At 38.4% G+C, this 13755-nt stretch overlaps 1 protein-coding gene across 1 annotated transcript in view; it reads right to left on the reverse strand.

Annotated features, from left to right (window-relative positions):
• The window catches only part of grik3 (glutamate receptor, ionotropic, kainate 3), a 254320-nt gene that overhangs the window by 15324 nt on the left and 225241 nt on the right, over positions 1-13755 (reverse strand). Inside the window, exon 13 of the mRNA XM_031896913.1 lies at positions 12217-12434. Within this exon, the coding sequence (XP_031752773.1) occupies positions 12217-12434 (218 nt within the window). The remainder of the gene's footprint in view (positions 1-12216; positions 12435-13755) is intronic.

The raw sequence follows: 13755 nt of genomic DNA on the forward strand, positions 1-13755 counted from the left end.
CTAGAGATGGGGCACAGGTTGCCCACCTTTCATTACATTGCAATTGATCATGTGCCGCCCCTTACAAGGGGTGGTGATCGGGCCAGGCTACTTCTCCAAAGAGAGGTGTTTTGGATTAAAAAACTAGGTATTTTGGCACCGGCAGGGTTAAATGAACACTGCTCTTTTCTATGTTTTCTAGAGCAAAGGTGAGGAGATGTATTGCTGAGTTTGCTACACTGGCTACAATATTTGCCAGTTTATGGTTAAGCATTTAATGTCTTTGTTTCCTTTTTTCTTTTCTGTATTTTCCCGTACCATCTATGGTTACATTTTCTGCATTATTTGTCAGTAGATAAGTATGAACTTTTTTAACTTGGTATTTCTTGCACTACATGCTCACTTATGCATAACAATGACTTTGTTATGCTTTAGCCTACAGGGTTAACTATTCAGTCATGTGACTGGGATGGGAGTGTGGGGCTTGGGGGAGTGTCTAGAGGTTTTATCTATTTATTTGCTGATTTTAACTGTGTATGTGGTCTTGATAATGGTCTTAGGAGGAGACCGAAACGTTGGCCTGTTTTAACAGCATGTTTAAATAAAAGTAACGTTTTAATTTTTGAAAAAATATCCTGGTGTGCACCAAATTCTTGGACTTCTGGATAATTAGACACATGGAGGTAGCACCCAGGTGATTTATATTACGGGTTTGGTGTGCTGAAAATTTTGTGGACTGTGGATAAACAATGCCTGTGTATAGGTATTAGTTTTCATGCACCCACCTTTTTGTACCCTTTTGTATATTTTTTTGAAATACTCTGAAGTTATAAGGCACCTCCAATACCCTAATGGAGGAATACGTTGATCAAGTGGTTTTATCTACTGATTATGCGGAAACCTGGCATATTACAGAAGCAGATGCTGATCGCGTTCTGTGGCAGAGCACACATACAGATTTACCCTGTAAGCTGGGAGATAAAGATATTGCAGCTGAATGGGAACGGCTCAAGAAGAGAGAGACCGATTTGGATCTCCATGGCCTATTTTTGTCTGATTATTATAGGGCCAAACGGATTCCTCGTGGTTTTCGAATCCATAATGTACCTACCATTGGCCGCTCCAGTCCAGAGTTTTGCAGGAAGTGGATCGGTGTTCTCAATCGCTGCTCCTTTGATCTAATGATCCTAACAATTGAGGAGGTTTCGGGGGAGCTTACTAAAGTACGGAAGTCGGTGGCGTCCTTTGAGGCTGAACAGGCGGAGTCGCTAACTAAAATGCCGCGATCTGATGCGATGATCCGCGCAGAAGGGCAGATTGACAAGTATCATCAGGATCTCCTGCGCTTTAAACGTGAGAAACTTCGGCGCGTCAATGAGGATTACACCAATCATAGAGTTTACCGGTGGCTGAACGGAGAGCGGCAGTCAACGCAGTTTCCTACACGTTATAGAAGATTCCCTCGGCGTACGCTGCAGAAGCCACTGAATACAGTGGATACTAGTTCTGGGGATTCAGATGGTGACGACCATCCATTGACTGTATCACAGGCTACACCTTTGTCTACAGGTACTCCAGATAGTTCGGCCGCCCCCGTTTTTTTAGAGGAACCCCCCATAATAAGCGAAAGACCCCCTACGGGTCGAGGGCGCCAAAAAGGCGCCCCACGCGGAGGGGGAAGAAGGGGAAGGGGGCACAAGGTGTAGATATCCCTATCTTTAATTTATCGCAACACACACTTACCTCAGCAGAAACCAGTTTGTTGCGTAAGGGTTTATCATTTGTACCGACAGGGGTATTTGATACTCTGGACTGGGAGATTGACTGTTTTAAGTTTTGCCGATTGTTGAACTTAAAGGAACATTTCAAAGATGCACCGGAGGTGTCACACTGTGGATCTGCTTTAAAACTAAAAAGTACTTTTACTCCACCTATTTTGAATCCCGCTATCAAGTTGTACAAACATGCTATTGAGAGAGAGGGTATTACTAAATCTGTGGCTAATGGATACAAAGATAACCTTTCTAAAAGTGAACGGTCTGCAATTAAAACACTGAGTGGTGACACAGGTATTGTGATCCGTCCTGCTGACAAAGGCGGCGGTATAGTTATTTTGAATTATTGTGATTATCGTGACGAGATTTTGCGTCAACTTGGTGATCACTCAGTGTATAAGAAATTGGTGACTGACCCTGGGGTAACCTTTAAGGCACGGGTACACGGGGTTGTGGATAGGGCATTTGAACAGGGTATGGTTGATGTACAGTTACGAGATTTTTTAAAGCATAATTATCCAAAATGCCCTGTGCTATACACATTGCCCAAAATACATAAGAGCCTAACGAATCCTCCGGGACGCCCGATAGTTTCTGGGCGTGACTCTTTATTACACCCTATTGGTATCTATTTAGATACAATGTTACAGCCAGTAGTTCGCAACATTCCCACATATTTAAAGGATACACCGCACTTACTTGAATGTATTAAACAAGTGGTGCTACCTGATGACGGCTCATGCTTACTAGCAAGCATGGATGTGGTTAGTTTATACACGATTATACCTCATTCTTCTGGCATTGATGCTGTTAGGCGGTCTTTGGCGGATTCAGGGGCATATGTTGGCCCACCAGTGCCTTTTATTTTGGAGCTATTGGATCTGGCCTTATCATTGAACTACTTTCGTTTTGAGCATAATTATTATTTACAAATAGCGGGCACGGCCATGGGGGCGGCGATGGCACCTGCCTACGCCAACCTTTATATGCACCAATACGAGCAACATTATATTATGCCAAGATTCGGACACAAACTCCTATTCTTTCGTCACTATATCGACGATATGCTTATTGTTTGGCGGGGTACTGAGATGGAGTTTTGTGCAATGGTGGATGAGCTGAATAACCTGGGTAGCCCGGTACAGTTTACTTATGAGGTCAGCACAACAAGAATACACTTTTTGGATGTTGAACTTATCAGAAATGGTACACGGTTAGACTTTACTCTTTTTCGGAAACCGACTGATAAGAATGTTCTGTTGCATTACCAAAGTAGTCACCCTGAACCTATGAAAAAGTCACTACCCATTTCCCAATTCTGCAGAGTCCTAAGGAACAATTCGGTTCAGGACCTAGCAGAAAAACAGCTGGAAGAGATTTGGGTTCGTTTTAGTGAGAGGGGGTACCCGGACAACATTTTGCAGCAGGCATTTAAAATTGCACAGGAAAGATGTACAGGGGCTAAGAACCCTAGGAGTAGTGAGACAAGGCTGGTCTTTAGTACCAAGTACAATCAGAGTACGAGAGCCCTGGGTAAATTTGTTCGGGATCAGTGGAATATAGTTGGAGCTGACAGCGATTTAAGGAGAATAGTCCCGGAACCACCAATGATCTGCTATAGAAGGGGCACCAACCTCAGGGACCTTTTAGTTAAAAATGACCCGGTAAAATGCTATTCCCGACAACGGGGCACTTGGCTCACAGGGGCTAAACAGGGGTGTTTTCGTTGCCCTAACTGTACCTCATGCCGATACATGACCCCAGGTGATTCATTTTTGCACCCACACACAGGGAAACGCTATAAAATTAGACATCGCATTACATGTACTACTTTGTATGTAATCTATTTGATTACATGTCCCTGTGGGCTTTCATATGTGGGGAAGACGGATCAAACACTACGATTACGGATGGATGGGCATCGTTCGGCCATAAGCACGGCCTTCAGGGATGGTACAACCAATAAGCCTGTTGCCAAACATTTTCTAGAGATGGGGCACAGGTTGCCCACCTTTCATTACATTGCAATTGATCATGTGCCGCCCCTTACAAGGGGTGGTGATCGGGCCAGGCTACTTCTCCAAAGAGAGGTGTTTTGGATTAAAAAACTAGGTACTTTGGCACCGGCAGGGTTAAATGAACACTGCTCTTTTCTATGTTTTCTAGAGCAAAGGTGAGGAGATGTATTGCTGAGTTTGCTACACTGGCTACAATATTTGCCAGTTTATGGTTAAGCATTTAATGTCTTTGTTTCCTTTTTTCTTTTCTGTATTTTCCCGTACCATCTATGGTTACATTTTCTGCATTATTTGTCAGTAGATAAGTATGAACTTTTTTAACTTGGTATTTCTTGCACTACATGCTCCCTTATGCATAACAATGACTTTGTTATGCTTTAGCCTACAGGGTTAACTATTCAGTCATGTGACTGGGATGGGAGTGTGGGGCTTGGGGGAGTGTCTAGAGGTTTTATCTATTTATTTGCTGATTTTAACTGTGTATGTGGTCTTGATAATGGTCTTAGGAGGAGACCGAAACGTTGGCCTGTTTTAACAGCATGTTTAAATAAAAGTAACGTTTTAATTTTTGAAAAAATATCCTGGTGTGCACCAAATTCTTGGACTTCTATATATATATATATATATATACATACACACACACACATATAAATCAGGGGAGTATTTATATTAAGGCACACGAGGGCCAGCGCCTAGGGTGGCACATTTTGGGTGCCTATATAAACCACAAAGCAACTCCTGGCAACTCCTGGGCCCTTTATACCACAGCATTAGTTTTACCCTTCAAGAGAGAGTGCCACAGCTTGAAAATGCTTAGATGGAGTTAATGACAAGAACACTGGATGTTTCATGCAAACCAAACAAGCACATGAGAGTATATATCCAACAGTGAATAACACACCTCCCAAGAGGTCATACAAGCACCAATGTCATGGAAGTGAAGTCACAGGCAGCGTGCGTGTGACATCACTTCCCCCAAAGCTCATGACCCCCCTCACCCCCCAGCTCAGTCACCATATTTCCTAGAGAAATCCGCGGTGGAGGCTGGGGGCTTTTTCTTATATAGGCACCTATTTATATATATTTATATATATATATATATATATATAGGGCAACCTTCCAAAAATGTGCCACCCTAGGCACTGGCCCTTGGATGCCTTAATATATATACGCCCCTGGTCATACATTCGTAGCTGGTGACTTATCCATATTATAAGCGATTTCACTGTGGTGTTTTGCTCCCTGGAAATGCAGGGGGTTCTAACCCCTCTAAACGCTGCTCAACTACCTTGACATAAGCCTGCATTTTGCTACTGGAGCGACTATTACATGAACTATTCTATCACTAACTTGATCTATCTAGTACACAGCCCTGTTACCACCTCCAGTGAGGGAGGTCCCAGGAAAGACCTCAAGCACATGTGAGCTGTTCCTTTTATTTTGATTACACCACCACCTACTTGACTACAGAGGAAATGTACTTTTAACCTGGAAGGAGAAGATAGGACACCTTTAGGTGTCCAAACCTAAGCGAAACTGCCTGATTGGCACTGAATTTCTGGGGTTGCTACATAAGCATAGCTGATTCCATGGGCTAGATCTATTCTGAAATAGATATTTTTGTATTATATAAAGCACAGCTATAAAAAGCACCAATTACGCCTTGATCTTACCCTTCCTCTCAGTGAAGGGCACAAGCTAGATGTGCATTCATTTGTGCGAGCAAAAAGGATGTCCTGCTGTGGGGTATTATTTTATCTTGATTCTGTAGGGCACAGAGGCAGAGGAAGTGAGGGACATGGCTGGCTAAATGAGTTAATGCTTCTGCTGCATGCTCCTTTTAATTAAACCTAAAAGATATTTTAATGCAGCAAAAGCTGTAGTGGTGCCAGCTCTGCTTCTTGCCATGATGCATTGGCTCTTTGGTTTATTCATTGCTTTGCATTTTAATTCCGTTTTTTCTGGAAAGAGTCTCTCGGGGCATGAGGTCAATAGGTTTATAGACTGGATCTGTTCTTGCACTACATTTCTCATCACTAGAGGTTGCTAAACATCAACCGAACATAGTACAGGGAATTACACTGCTCTGTTTCATTTGTGAAAAAATCAGAATGCATTGAATAACTAAAATACTTATGCATTTTAAAACCTTAAACAAAAAATATATCTAATAAAAAGGAAAACACAAAGGAAACAATGAAACATAGAAGGAAAATGTGGTAGGATGGGTGGGTGATAACAATGCTGGCTTGCAGCGCTGGGGACCTGGTTTAGATTCTAAACCTCTTTACATTTGTCACCGTGTCTGTACGGGCTTTCTCCAGTTATTCTGATTTTTTTTACAACAGTCCAAAATAAAAGCAGGCAGGTTAATTGACTTATTTTACAAACTGCGTTTAATGTGTGTGCTCCTGTGGTTGGGAACTTTAAACTGTAATCTTTACTGGGGAATGCTGAGTAATCTCTATAAAGCATTGTGTTGTACAATATAAATAAAGGATAATATTAGTTCCCAAATCCAAACCTTTCTCTTATCTTCTTCCTAAGAGCACTAAAAACATGTCCATTATTGATTATAATAGCACAGGTGTTATCTGAAATAAAATTATAATGTACAAGTAACTGGCAGATCTGAAGTGGATACATGCTGGTCCTTGATACACTCTCTAACAAATGACTGCAGGGGCCTGGCACCACCAAATGGAAATGTCTGCATAACATGCCCTTCTTTAATGCCTATGAAGGCCAATCATCATAGACTTCTATACTGTAAATGACCTGTTGTTTTTTAAATAAACTATTAAAGCTAAATATTGTGCATGTATATACACACAATATTTTTTATAATGGCAATCTCAACAGCCTCTACAATAACCAAGCTAGTTTCCATCAAAGTAAGTGCATACAGCATAGCATGATGCAGGTGAGCGATATGAAAAATCACTAACATATGCATGCCTACATAGTCATTAGCTAAATATCCCATATGGTATCCTTTGTGGGTTGGAAAAAAAACTGTATTAATATGTGGACAGGAAAAAAATCTAATCAATTTCCCATTGTTAATTATGGAGACAAATTTAAATTGTCAATACATTTAAGTGGACAATTTATGGAATTGAATTTTCCAATTTATTTTCACGACTAATCCTCTTTTACCTTGCCTTCGGCAAGTGAGGCATTTTGGGAGGTGTCGTTCACCAAACAGGAGACTCATAAGTGGCTATGATAGCTTCTATTACATGTTATAGGAAAGCTTATAGCTCTTACTTTAATTGTCAGCACGTAAATGTTTTCTTGACTAGATCATAAAAGTGCTCATAACAGAAAAGAAGCTGATGAGACGTGCCATCTTTAATAGATATAGAATTCTTAATGCTTCAGGGCAGCTTCAGTCAAGCCATTTAATTATTTTTTGTTTCTTTAAACACCATTCCCTGCCTCTTTGCATCATGGCATTGCTTGTGTTTGATTTAACTCACTTTTGGAGAAGAAGGATTTTATAGAGTTTTTTATGATTTTTTAAAAAAAATCCTACAAAGTGAATTCAGGCTACGTGATTTAATTCTGTGGAATGGGAGTAGATTATTAAAGGTGAAACTTGTTTGCTAACATATTTAATACTGCGTTGGAATGAGTGGTGTGCAATCCTGTGCTGACAATAGGAAGAATGGACCATTCACATGACTCATGACATGGATGTAACCTTACTATGCTCCTAATGATTTTATTTGTAAAAAGGTATGTGGAGAGCATTTATGTTTCCAATTGCCAGTAAAATTGTGCTTTGTTTGCCCCACAATAGGTACATATTTAAAAGTAAGGAAGAACTGATGACTGAAACTCCAACAGGAGTAGCAAAGTCAAAATGCCACTGAACCCCCATAATAAGCATGAGCTTAGCTGTTGGTGATGACATTTCATTCTAACTTTTAGGTTGTATCATTCACATAACAGAGGTAAATAGGGAGGAACTATTGTAAGAATCTGCCTTCAGGTAAAAAAATCTACCACACATTGGGAGGTATCCTGAGTTCAAAGACTTTGCCAAACTGTCATTCTACACTAGTTACCACTATAATAGCAATGTGGATGCATGTACACTGGTCATTATTAATGCTGAACGTGGTTCTATTACTTAAGGAAGAGTCTTTTGTGATGTAGTGTACAATGGCAATTTTTTCAGCCTTAATACTCATAAAACACCAAAGGTCTACCTCTAAATTTGACATGAAATATGACGTTAATACAAAATATTAGCCCTTTTCTTAGCCCTGAGTTTCCTGGTATATAATTGAATAGCTTCATGAGACCAACTTATTTAGAAAGCCACTTGTAACATACTTGATAGCATATATGCAGGATAACCATATTATTTGTTATCATCATCAATTTACACTCTTTCATATGTACTTTCTTTGCATATATTAGAAGAAATTATTTTTCTCATTCCACCTGCATAGAGATAACCACACTGTACCGACTATGGATAACAGATAATCCCAAGATTCTCTGCTTATTTATTAAAACAGTCAAGTACACTAAGTGGCAGATTTATCAAAATGTGAGATTAGAACTCACCACAGAAAAACTCACCCACTTTCTATTCATTCTTATGGGATTTTGGAAATGTATTTATTAAGTAGTAGCTTTCACCCATTAATAAATACACTTCATAGTAAATCTTCAAAAATGTAAAATTTTTTTTTAATGCTAAAAATCCTAATTGGGAAAAAATAATCAGATGGTTTGTAAATGGGGCACATTCATCAAAGTACGAGTTTGAATCCCGAAATGGGAAAAATTTGGATTAGATACAATAATTTCTGATGATCGCAAATATCACGAAAATGCTTCCAAAAAAATCGGAATAGTCACGATAATATGGTATTGCCGATCCGAAAGTCACAAAATTTTCATATCGAACAATCGTAAACGGAGGGTAAACCTTTCTGACTTTGATCCTTCTGTGCATGATTTTGGAAGCCTCCCATAGGACTTAATGGCACTCTGCAGCTCCAACCTGGCCCAAGGAAAGTCACGATACCGAAGTTTTAATGAATCCGAAACTTTCGTACTAGGCGCGACAATATGATTTTGTTGCACAAATTTTGTTGCAAAGTACGAAAAAGTCGCACAAATGTACAGAAAAGTCGCACAAAGTACGAAAAAGTATTTCGTAATTGCTGTACTTTGATAAATGTGCCCCTACGTATTGAGAAGATTATACCACACTTGTAATGGGAATGAGTTAACTGTGTTTTCTAGAGAAAAGTAAGTCTATGAAGATTTTCATTCATCCAGGTCATGGTATATCTAGTATAAATAAATTTAAAGCAACTGGACTTGTTTGGTAATCATTGAAGACGTTTCACTACTCATCTGAGCAGCTTCTTCAGTTCGACTGAGTAGTGAAACGTCTTCAATGATTACCAAACAAGTCCAGTTGCTTTAAATTTATTTATACTAGATATAGAGAAAAGTAAATTGTCTGAAAAGAATGACGCATGAGAGATAGTACTACACTATGGGGCAGATTTTTCATTCCTTTGGGATTTTTAGAAGCGTATTTATCAGATAGTGAGTTCTAACTTTCATTCATTGATGAATTGGCTTATAAAAATCCCATAGGGATGAATAGAAAGTGAGTGAGTTTTTCTGTGGTAAACTCTAATCTCACATTTTGATAAATATGCCCCTATATAACTGAATTTGGATTTAAGGGTGAAGACAGACTGGATGATTTATGCAGCGTGACTTTTAAACACCTGATTGTGGCGACTAATCGTGACGGCTATAACTATAGCAGTTTGCCCTATACAGCAAACTGTGCATGTGGTGATTGATACATTAACACATGGGACCCGCTGTCACTGCAATTATTCTGTAATTTGTGGATTTTTACAAATTGTGGCGACTAATTGGTTTTTCGGTTTTCACCCTGACACATGTTGTTGTCTGTAGTAATACAAAAATGGAGAAGGCACTCCATTCACAAGAAACATGTTGTCTGGTCAAAAAAATAATTTGAAAGCTATTAGCCCACTTTTCCAAAAAACAGAACATACTGTATAAAGCAACTCTGCACTATTTTTCCGTTCACTAACTAGTAAAAATATAGGCATCATCTGGTGAGCAGTTGTGTCAGTGCTGCTATGTGCAGTGATTTACAGTTATTTGAAATCCCTGCCCACATTGTATTTCCCGTTATGCTTTCTCCTTGTGTCACTATCTTCAGTGCCGATTAAGGAACTGTTCTCTTTTTGTTTCTTAGAAAAAAAATAAATATTCGGAAAAAAATACAGTAAACTAGGGACAAGTTGCACTATTTGGAAAGAACTTTTTAATGACAGGACAATGAGGTCTTAGAGATGTCTAGATGCTCCCTTGCTACATTCTGAGTCAGGTCTAAAATCTTGTTAGCCCTTGCATTGTTTATTTACTCTTTCTCTTGTGTTTTATTACACATTCATTTCATTATACTACACCACAAATGATTAAGCATTTCACAATATGGATAAACATATTTGGGGTCTACAATATATGCAGCATATACACGGGGGTATTTTAAATATGATTATGAACAGTAGGCATACAAATGAAAGTGTTATTTGCTGTAAGGTAACTGATCTTTATTTATGTGTTGTCACTTATTTAATGAAATCTAAAATGAAAAGATCAATTGCCTGGATGCAGTGTGATTTACTGACCTGACTGTATATCATCCAGAAAACCTAAGGGCTGTTATTAGTAAGCAGCTGTAAAAACAGTTTGACTCCATTTACAATATTACTTTGCTAGAATTGTCTAGCAGTGCACCGACGGCTAGTCGCCCTTCTCTAGTAATTGAAATATGATTTTTTTTTATGTTACAGGAAAATATAAAGCTAAAGAATATGTTCCTCTTCTTAGAAATATTCTTCAGTGTAGTAAAACACATCATTTTTTGGAAATACATATATACTAGCATAAGCCTTTGCTTCTTAAAATTTTCAGCCTGCTGGGACATATTTTTATATGTATAAGTCTCTCTTTAAAGAGACTTGTATTTGAAATACAAGTGTATCAGGGGGAAAATATAGTAATATCCTGTTGCAGCATGCTATATTGTACATGACTAGTATTTAAATGTATCTGGAACTTATGTTTAGTTGCCTTCCTAAGGGCTCTCTTTACTGACCTTGTGAAAAGATGATCAGTTGACCAGATAAGTGACCAGACTAAGTAGAGCTACCAACAGATTTTAAGTGACTGTAGGAGGATCATGCCTTTGTGAGTAGACAACATACTGTATAGCCTATAGTACTTATGTTTCTTTTATGGGATCCCAGCCCTCCTCACACAACACACAAGGGTTTCTTACTGTGCAAATTTACTTTTGTTGTTGAACAACAATTGCTAGTTTTCTCTAAATGCAACTTATTAGAGAGCGGCACAGCAGTTATGAAATAGTAACCTATAATTATACTTAGGGGCACATTTACTAACCCACGAACGGGCCGAATGCATCCGATTGCGTTTTTTTCGTAATGATCGGTATTTTGCGATTTTTTCTGAAAAGTTTCGCGACTTTTTCGTTACTAATACGATTTGTGCGAAAAAACACGAGTTTTTCGTAGCCATTCTGAAAGTTGCACAAAATCTGGCGATTTTTCGTAGCGTTAAAACTTGCGCAAAAAGTTTCGATTTTTTCGTAGCGTTAAAACTTGCGCGAAACGTCGCACCTTTTAAGTTTTAACGCTACGAAAAAGGCACAACTTTTCGCGCAAGTTTTAATGCTACGAAAAAATCGGCAGATTTTGCGCAACTTTCGGAATGGCTACGAAAAATTCGCGTTTTTTCGCGCAAATCGTATTGGTAACGAAAAAGTCGCGACAATTTCCGAAAAGTCGCCGAAAAAATCACAAAAAATACGAAAAAGTCGCAAAATGTTCCTTTTCAAATCGGAATTTTTCCAATTCGGTTCAGATTCGTGTCTTAGTAAATGTGCCCCTTAGAATTATACTGGGAGGCTTCTTTATCAAAATTAAAATTTTAGAGGGTTTTTTTTCATCTAGAATAAGCACAAAATGTTACTAAACATGAATGTTTACTTATTTATTGGAAAACTCTAAAAAAAACTTGATCAAATTAAACTGTGGCAAAAAACGTTTTCTGCCCATCATTTTCAATGGTCTACAAACTCTCAAAAAAATTAGACAAATGAAAAAGATCCAGAAACTTTTAGATACCAAAGCTTTATATGTGAATTTAATTTTTTTACACTTACTAAATATCAGACAGTTGAGTTTTGGAAGTCCAAATTGAAATTGAAATGCAGCAAAAATTGAAATTTGAAGGTTAATAAATCAGCCACCTAGTATACCACATTGATCTACAATGAAAAGGGAAAAGTGCCAAGCAAATATGTCTAGATTGAATCAGTTTAACCAACATGCTATTACCTTAAAGAAATTCATGGTGGCCCCATCGACCACAGCTCCATACTCTATCTTTGTTTGCTTTGCCAAGTCATCTGCGGAATCAATGGCAGATTCCATTCTCTCCACTGTTAGAAAGGCAGCAAGGTTGGCTGTGTAGGATGATATAATGATGAGAGTAAAAAACCACCAGATACCTCCAATAATCCTCGTAGACAGAGCTTTTGGCATCAACTCAGACCCTAAAAGAAGGATAAATGAAATAAGAAAAAATAATTACAAATCAATTTAAACATTAACAGCTCCAATTCTCTCTTAAGGTAACAGTGTCCAGTGAGATCCTTTTTAGATTACTGTAAACTCTCAGTGCAAGGTTGATCCAGGGACTGGATCGGTTGCCCTTGTGGAGTGGGAAAGGATATCTTTTTCCCCTCTGAGGCAAATTGGAGACAGCTTCAAATTGGCTTTTTGTCTTCTTCTGTGCCACTTGGAGAAACCTTGAGCATTTTAAATGTGTATGTGTTAAATGTCTATAGAAGAAAATCACTTGCAGTAGAGGTAAGGGAAAAAGGCTATAATGCACCAGGTAACTGGGTCAAACGTAGAAAAGGGCAAGACTAGCGATAATTCCTTGCACTACTATTGCCCTGCACTGGTAAAAGTGTATGTTTGCTTTAGAAACACTGCTATCGTTTATAAAACTAAACTGCTATGTATCCATAGCCATTAAATCTGAAAAAAAATTAAATGGCACAGGTTACATAGCAGATAACAAATATTTTCTGCAAAATACAATGGTGTTTTACTGAGCTTAACTGCTATCTAATATGTAACTTGTGCCAATCAGCTACCCATGGCTACATAACAGTTTGTTTTTATAAAGTATAGTAGGGTTTCTGAAGCAAACAGACAACTTTTACTAGTGAAGGGCAACAGTAAATAATAGTCTAATTACCTAAATACACTTTAATTTGTTGCTGATAGTGTTCCTATAAGGCATTTAGCCAGTGTTACAGAGCCACAGATTGGCTTGTCAAGGAGTTCAATGTTTTAGGTATATAAACCTCCGTTTGTCAGGAATAATGAAATCTTGAACTCACAAGCAAGTCTGTGGCTCAATAAAATTGACTAAATGCATTAGATGCATGTAGGTGACATTCCCTATGCTACGCAAGATGCCTTTTTTTAACTACATCTACTATGAAACTATATTCATTTTCCAAATGCAGATGAGATATTTTTACCATTCCAGTGTTTGTTTACGTTTAGCCAAAACTTCCCATTACACTTTCATCTTGACCTTTTAGTTAACCTTAACTGACCTTGACCATAAGTCATTCTTCTTGGAATCCATCTGTTATTTAACCTTTTCCTGTAGTCATCAAAATGTCATTGTTGAATGAATTTCTAGCTTGGCTGCTTTGTATTATCACTGTCCCTCGCAAATAAAAAATCCCACTGACCAATCTCAGGAGAGTTTAGTGTATGGTTTTTATCCTATTCTCTCCCAGCTTCATTCTGCTTGTTCTACAGACACACATAGCAATGTTTATTGCCTTTAAA

This window comes from Xenopus tropicalis, chromosome 2, assembly GCF_000004195.4.
Source record: "Xenopus tropicalis strain Nigerian chromosome 2, UCB_Xtro_10.0, whole genome shotgun sequence".
Taxonomy (NCBI): domain Eukaryota; kingdom Metazoa; phylum Chordata; class Amphibia; order Anura; family Pipidae; genus Xenopus; species Xenopus tropicalis.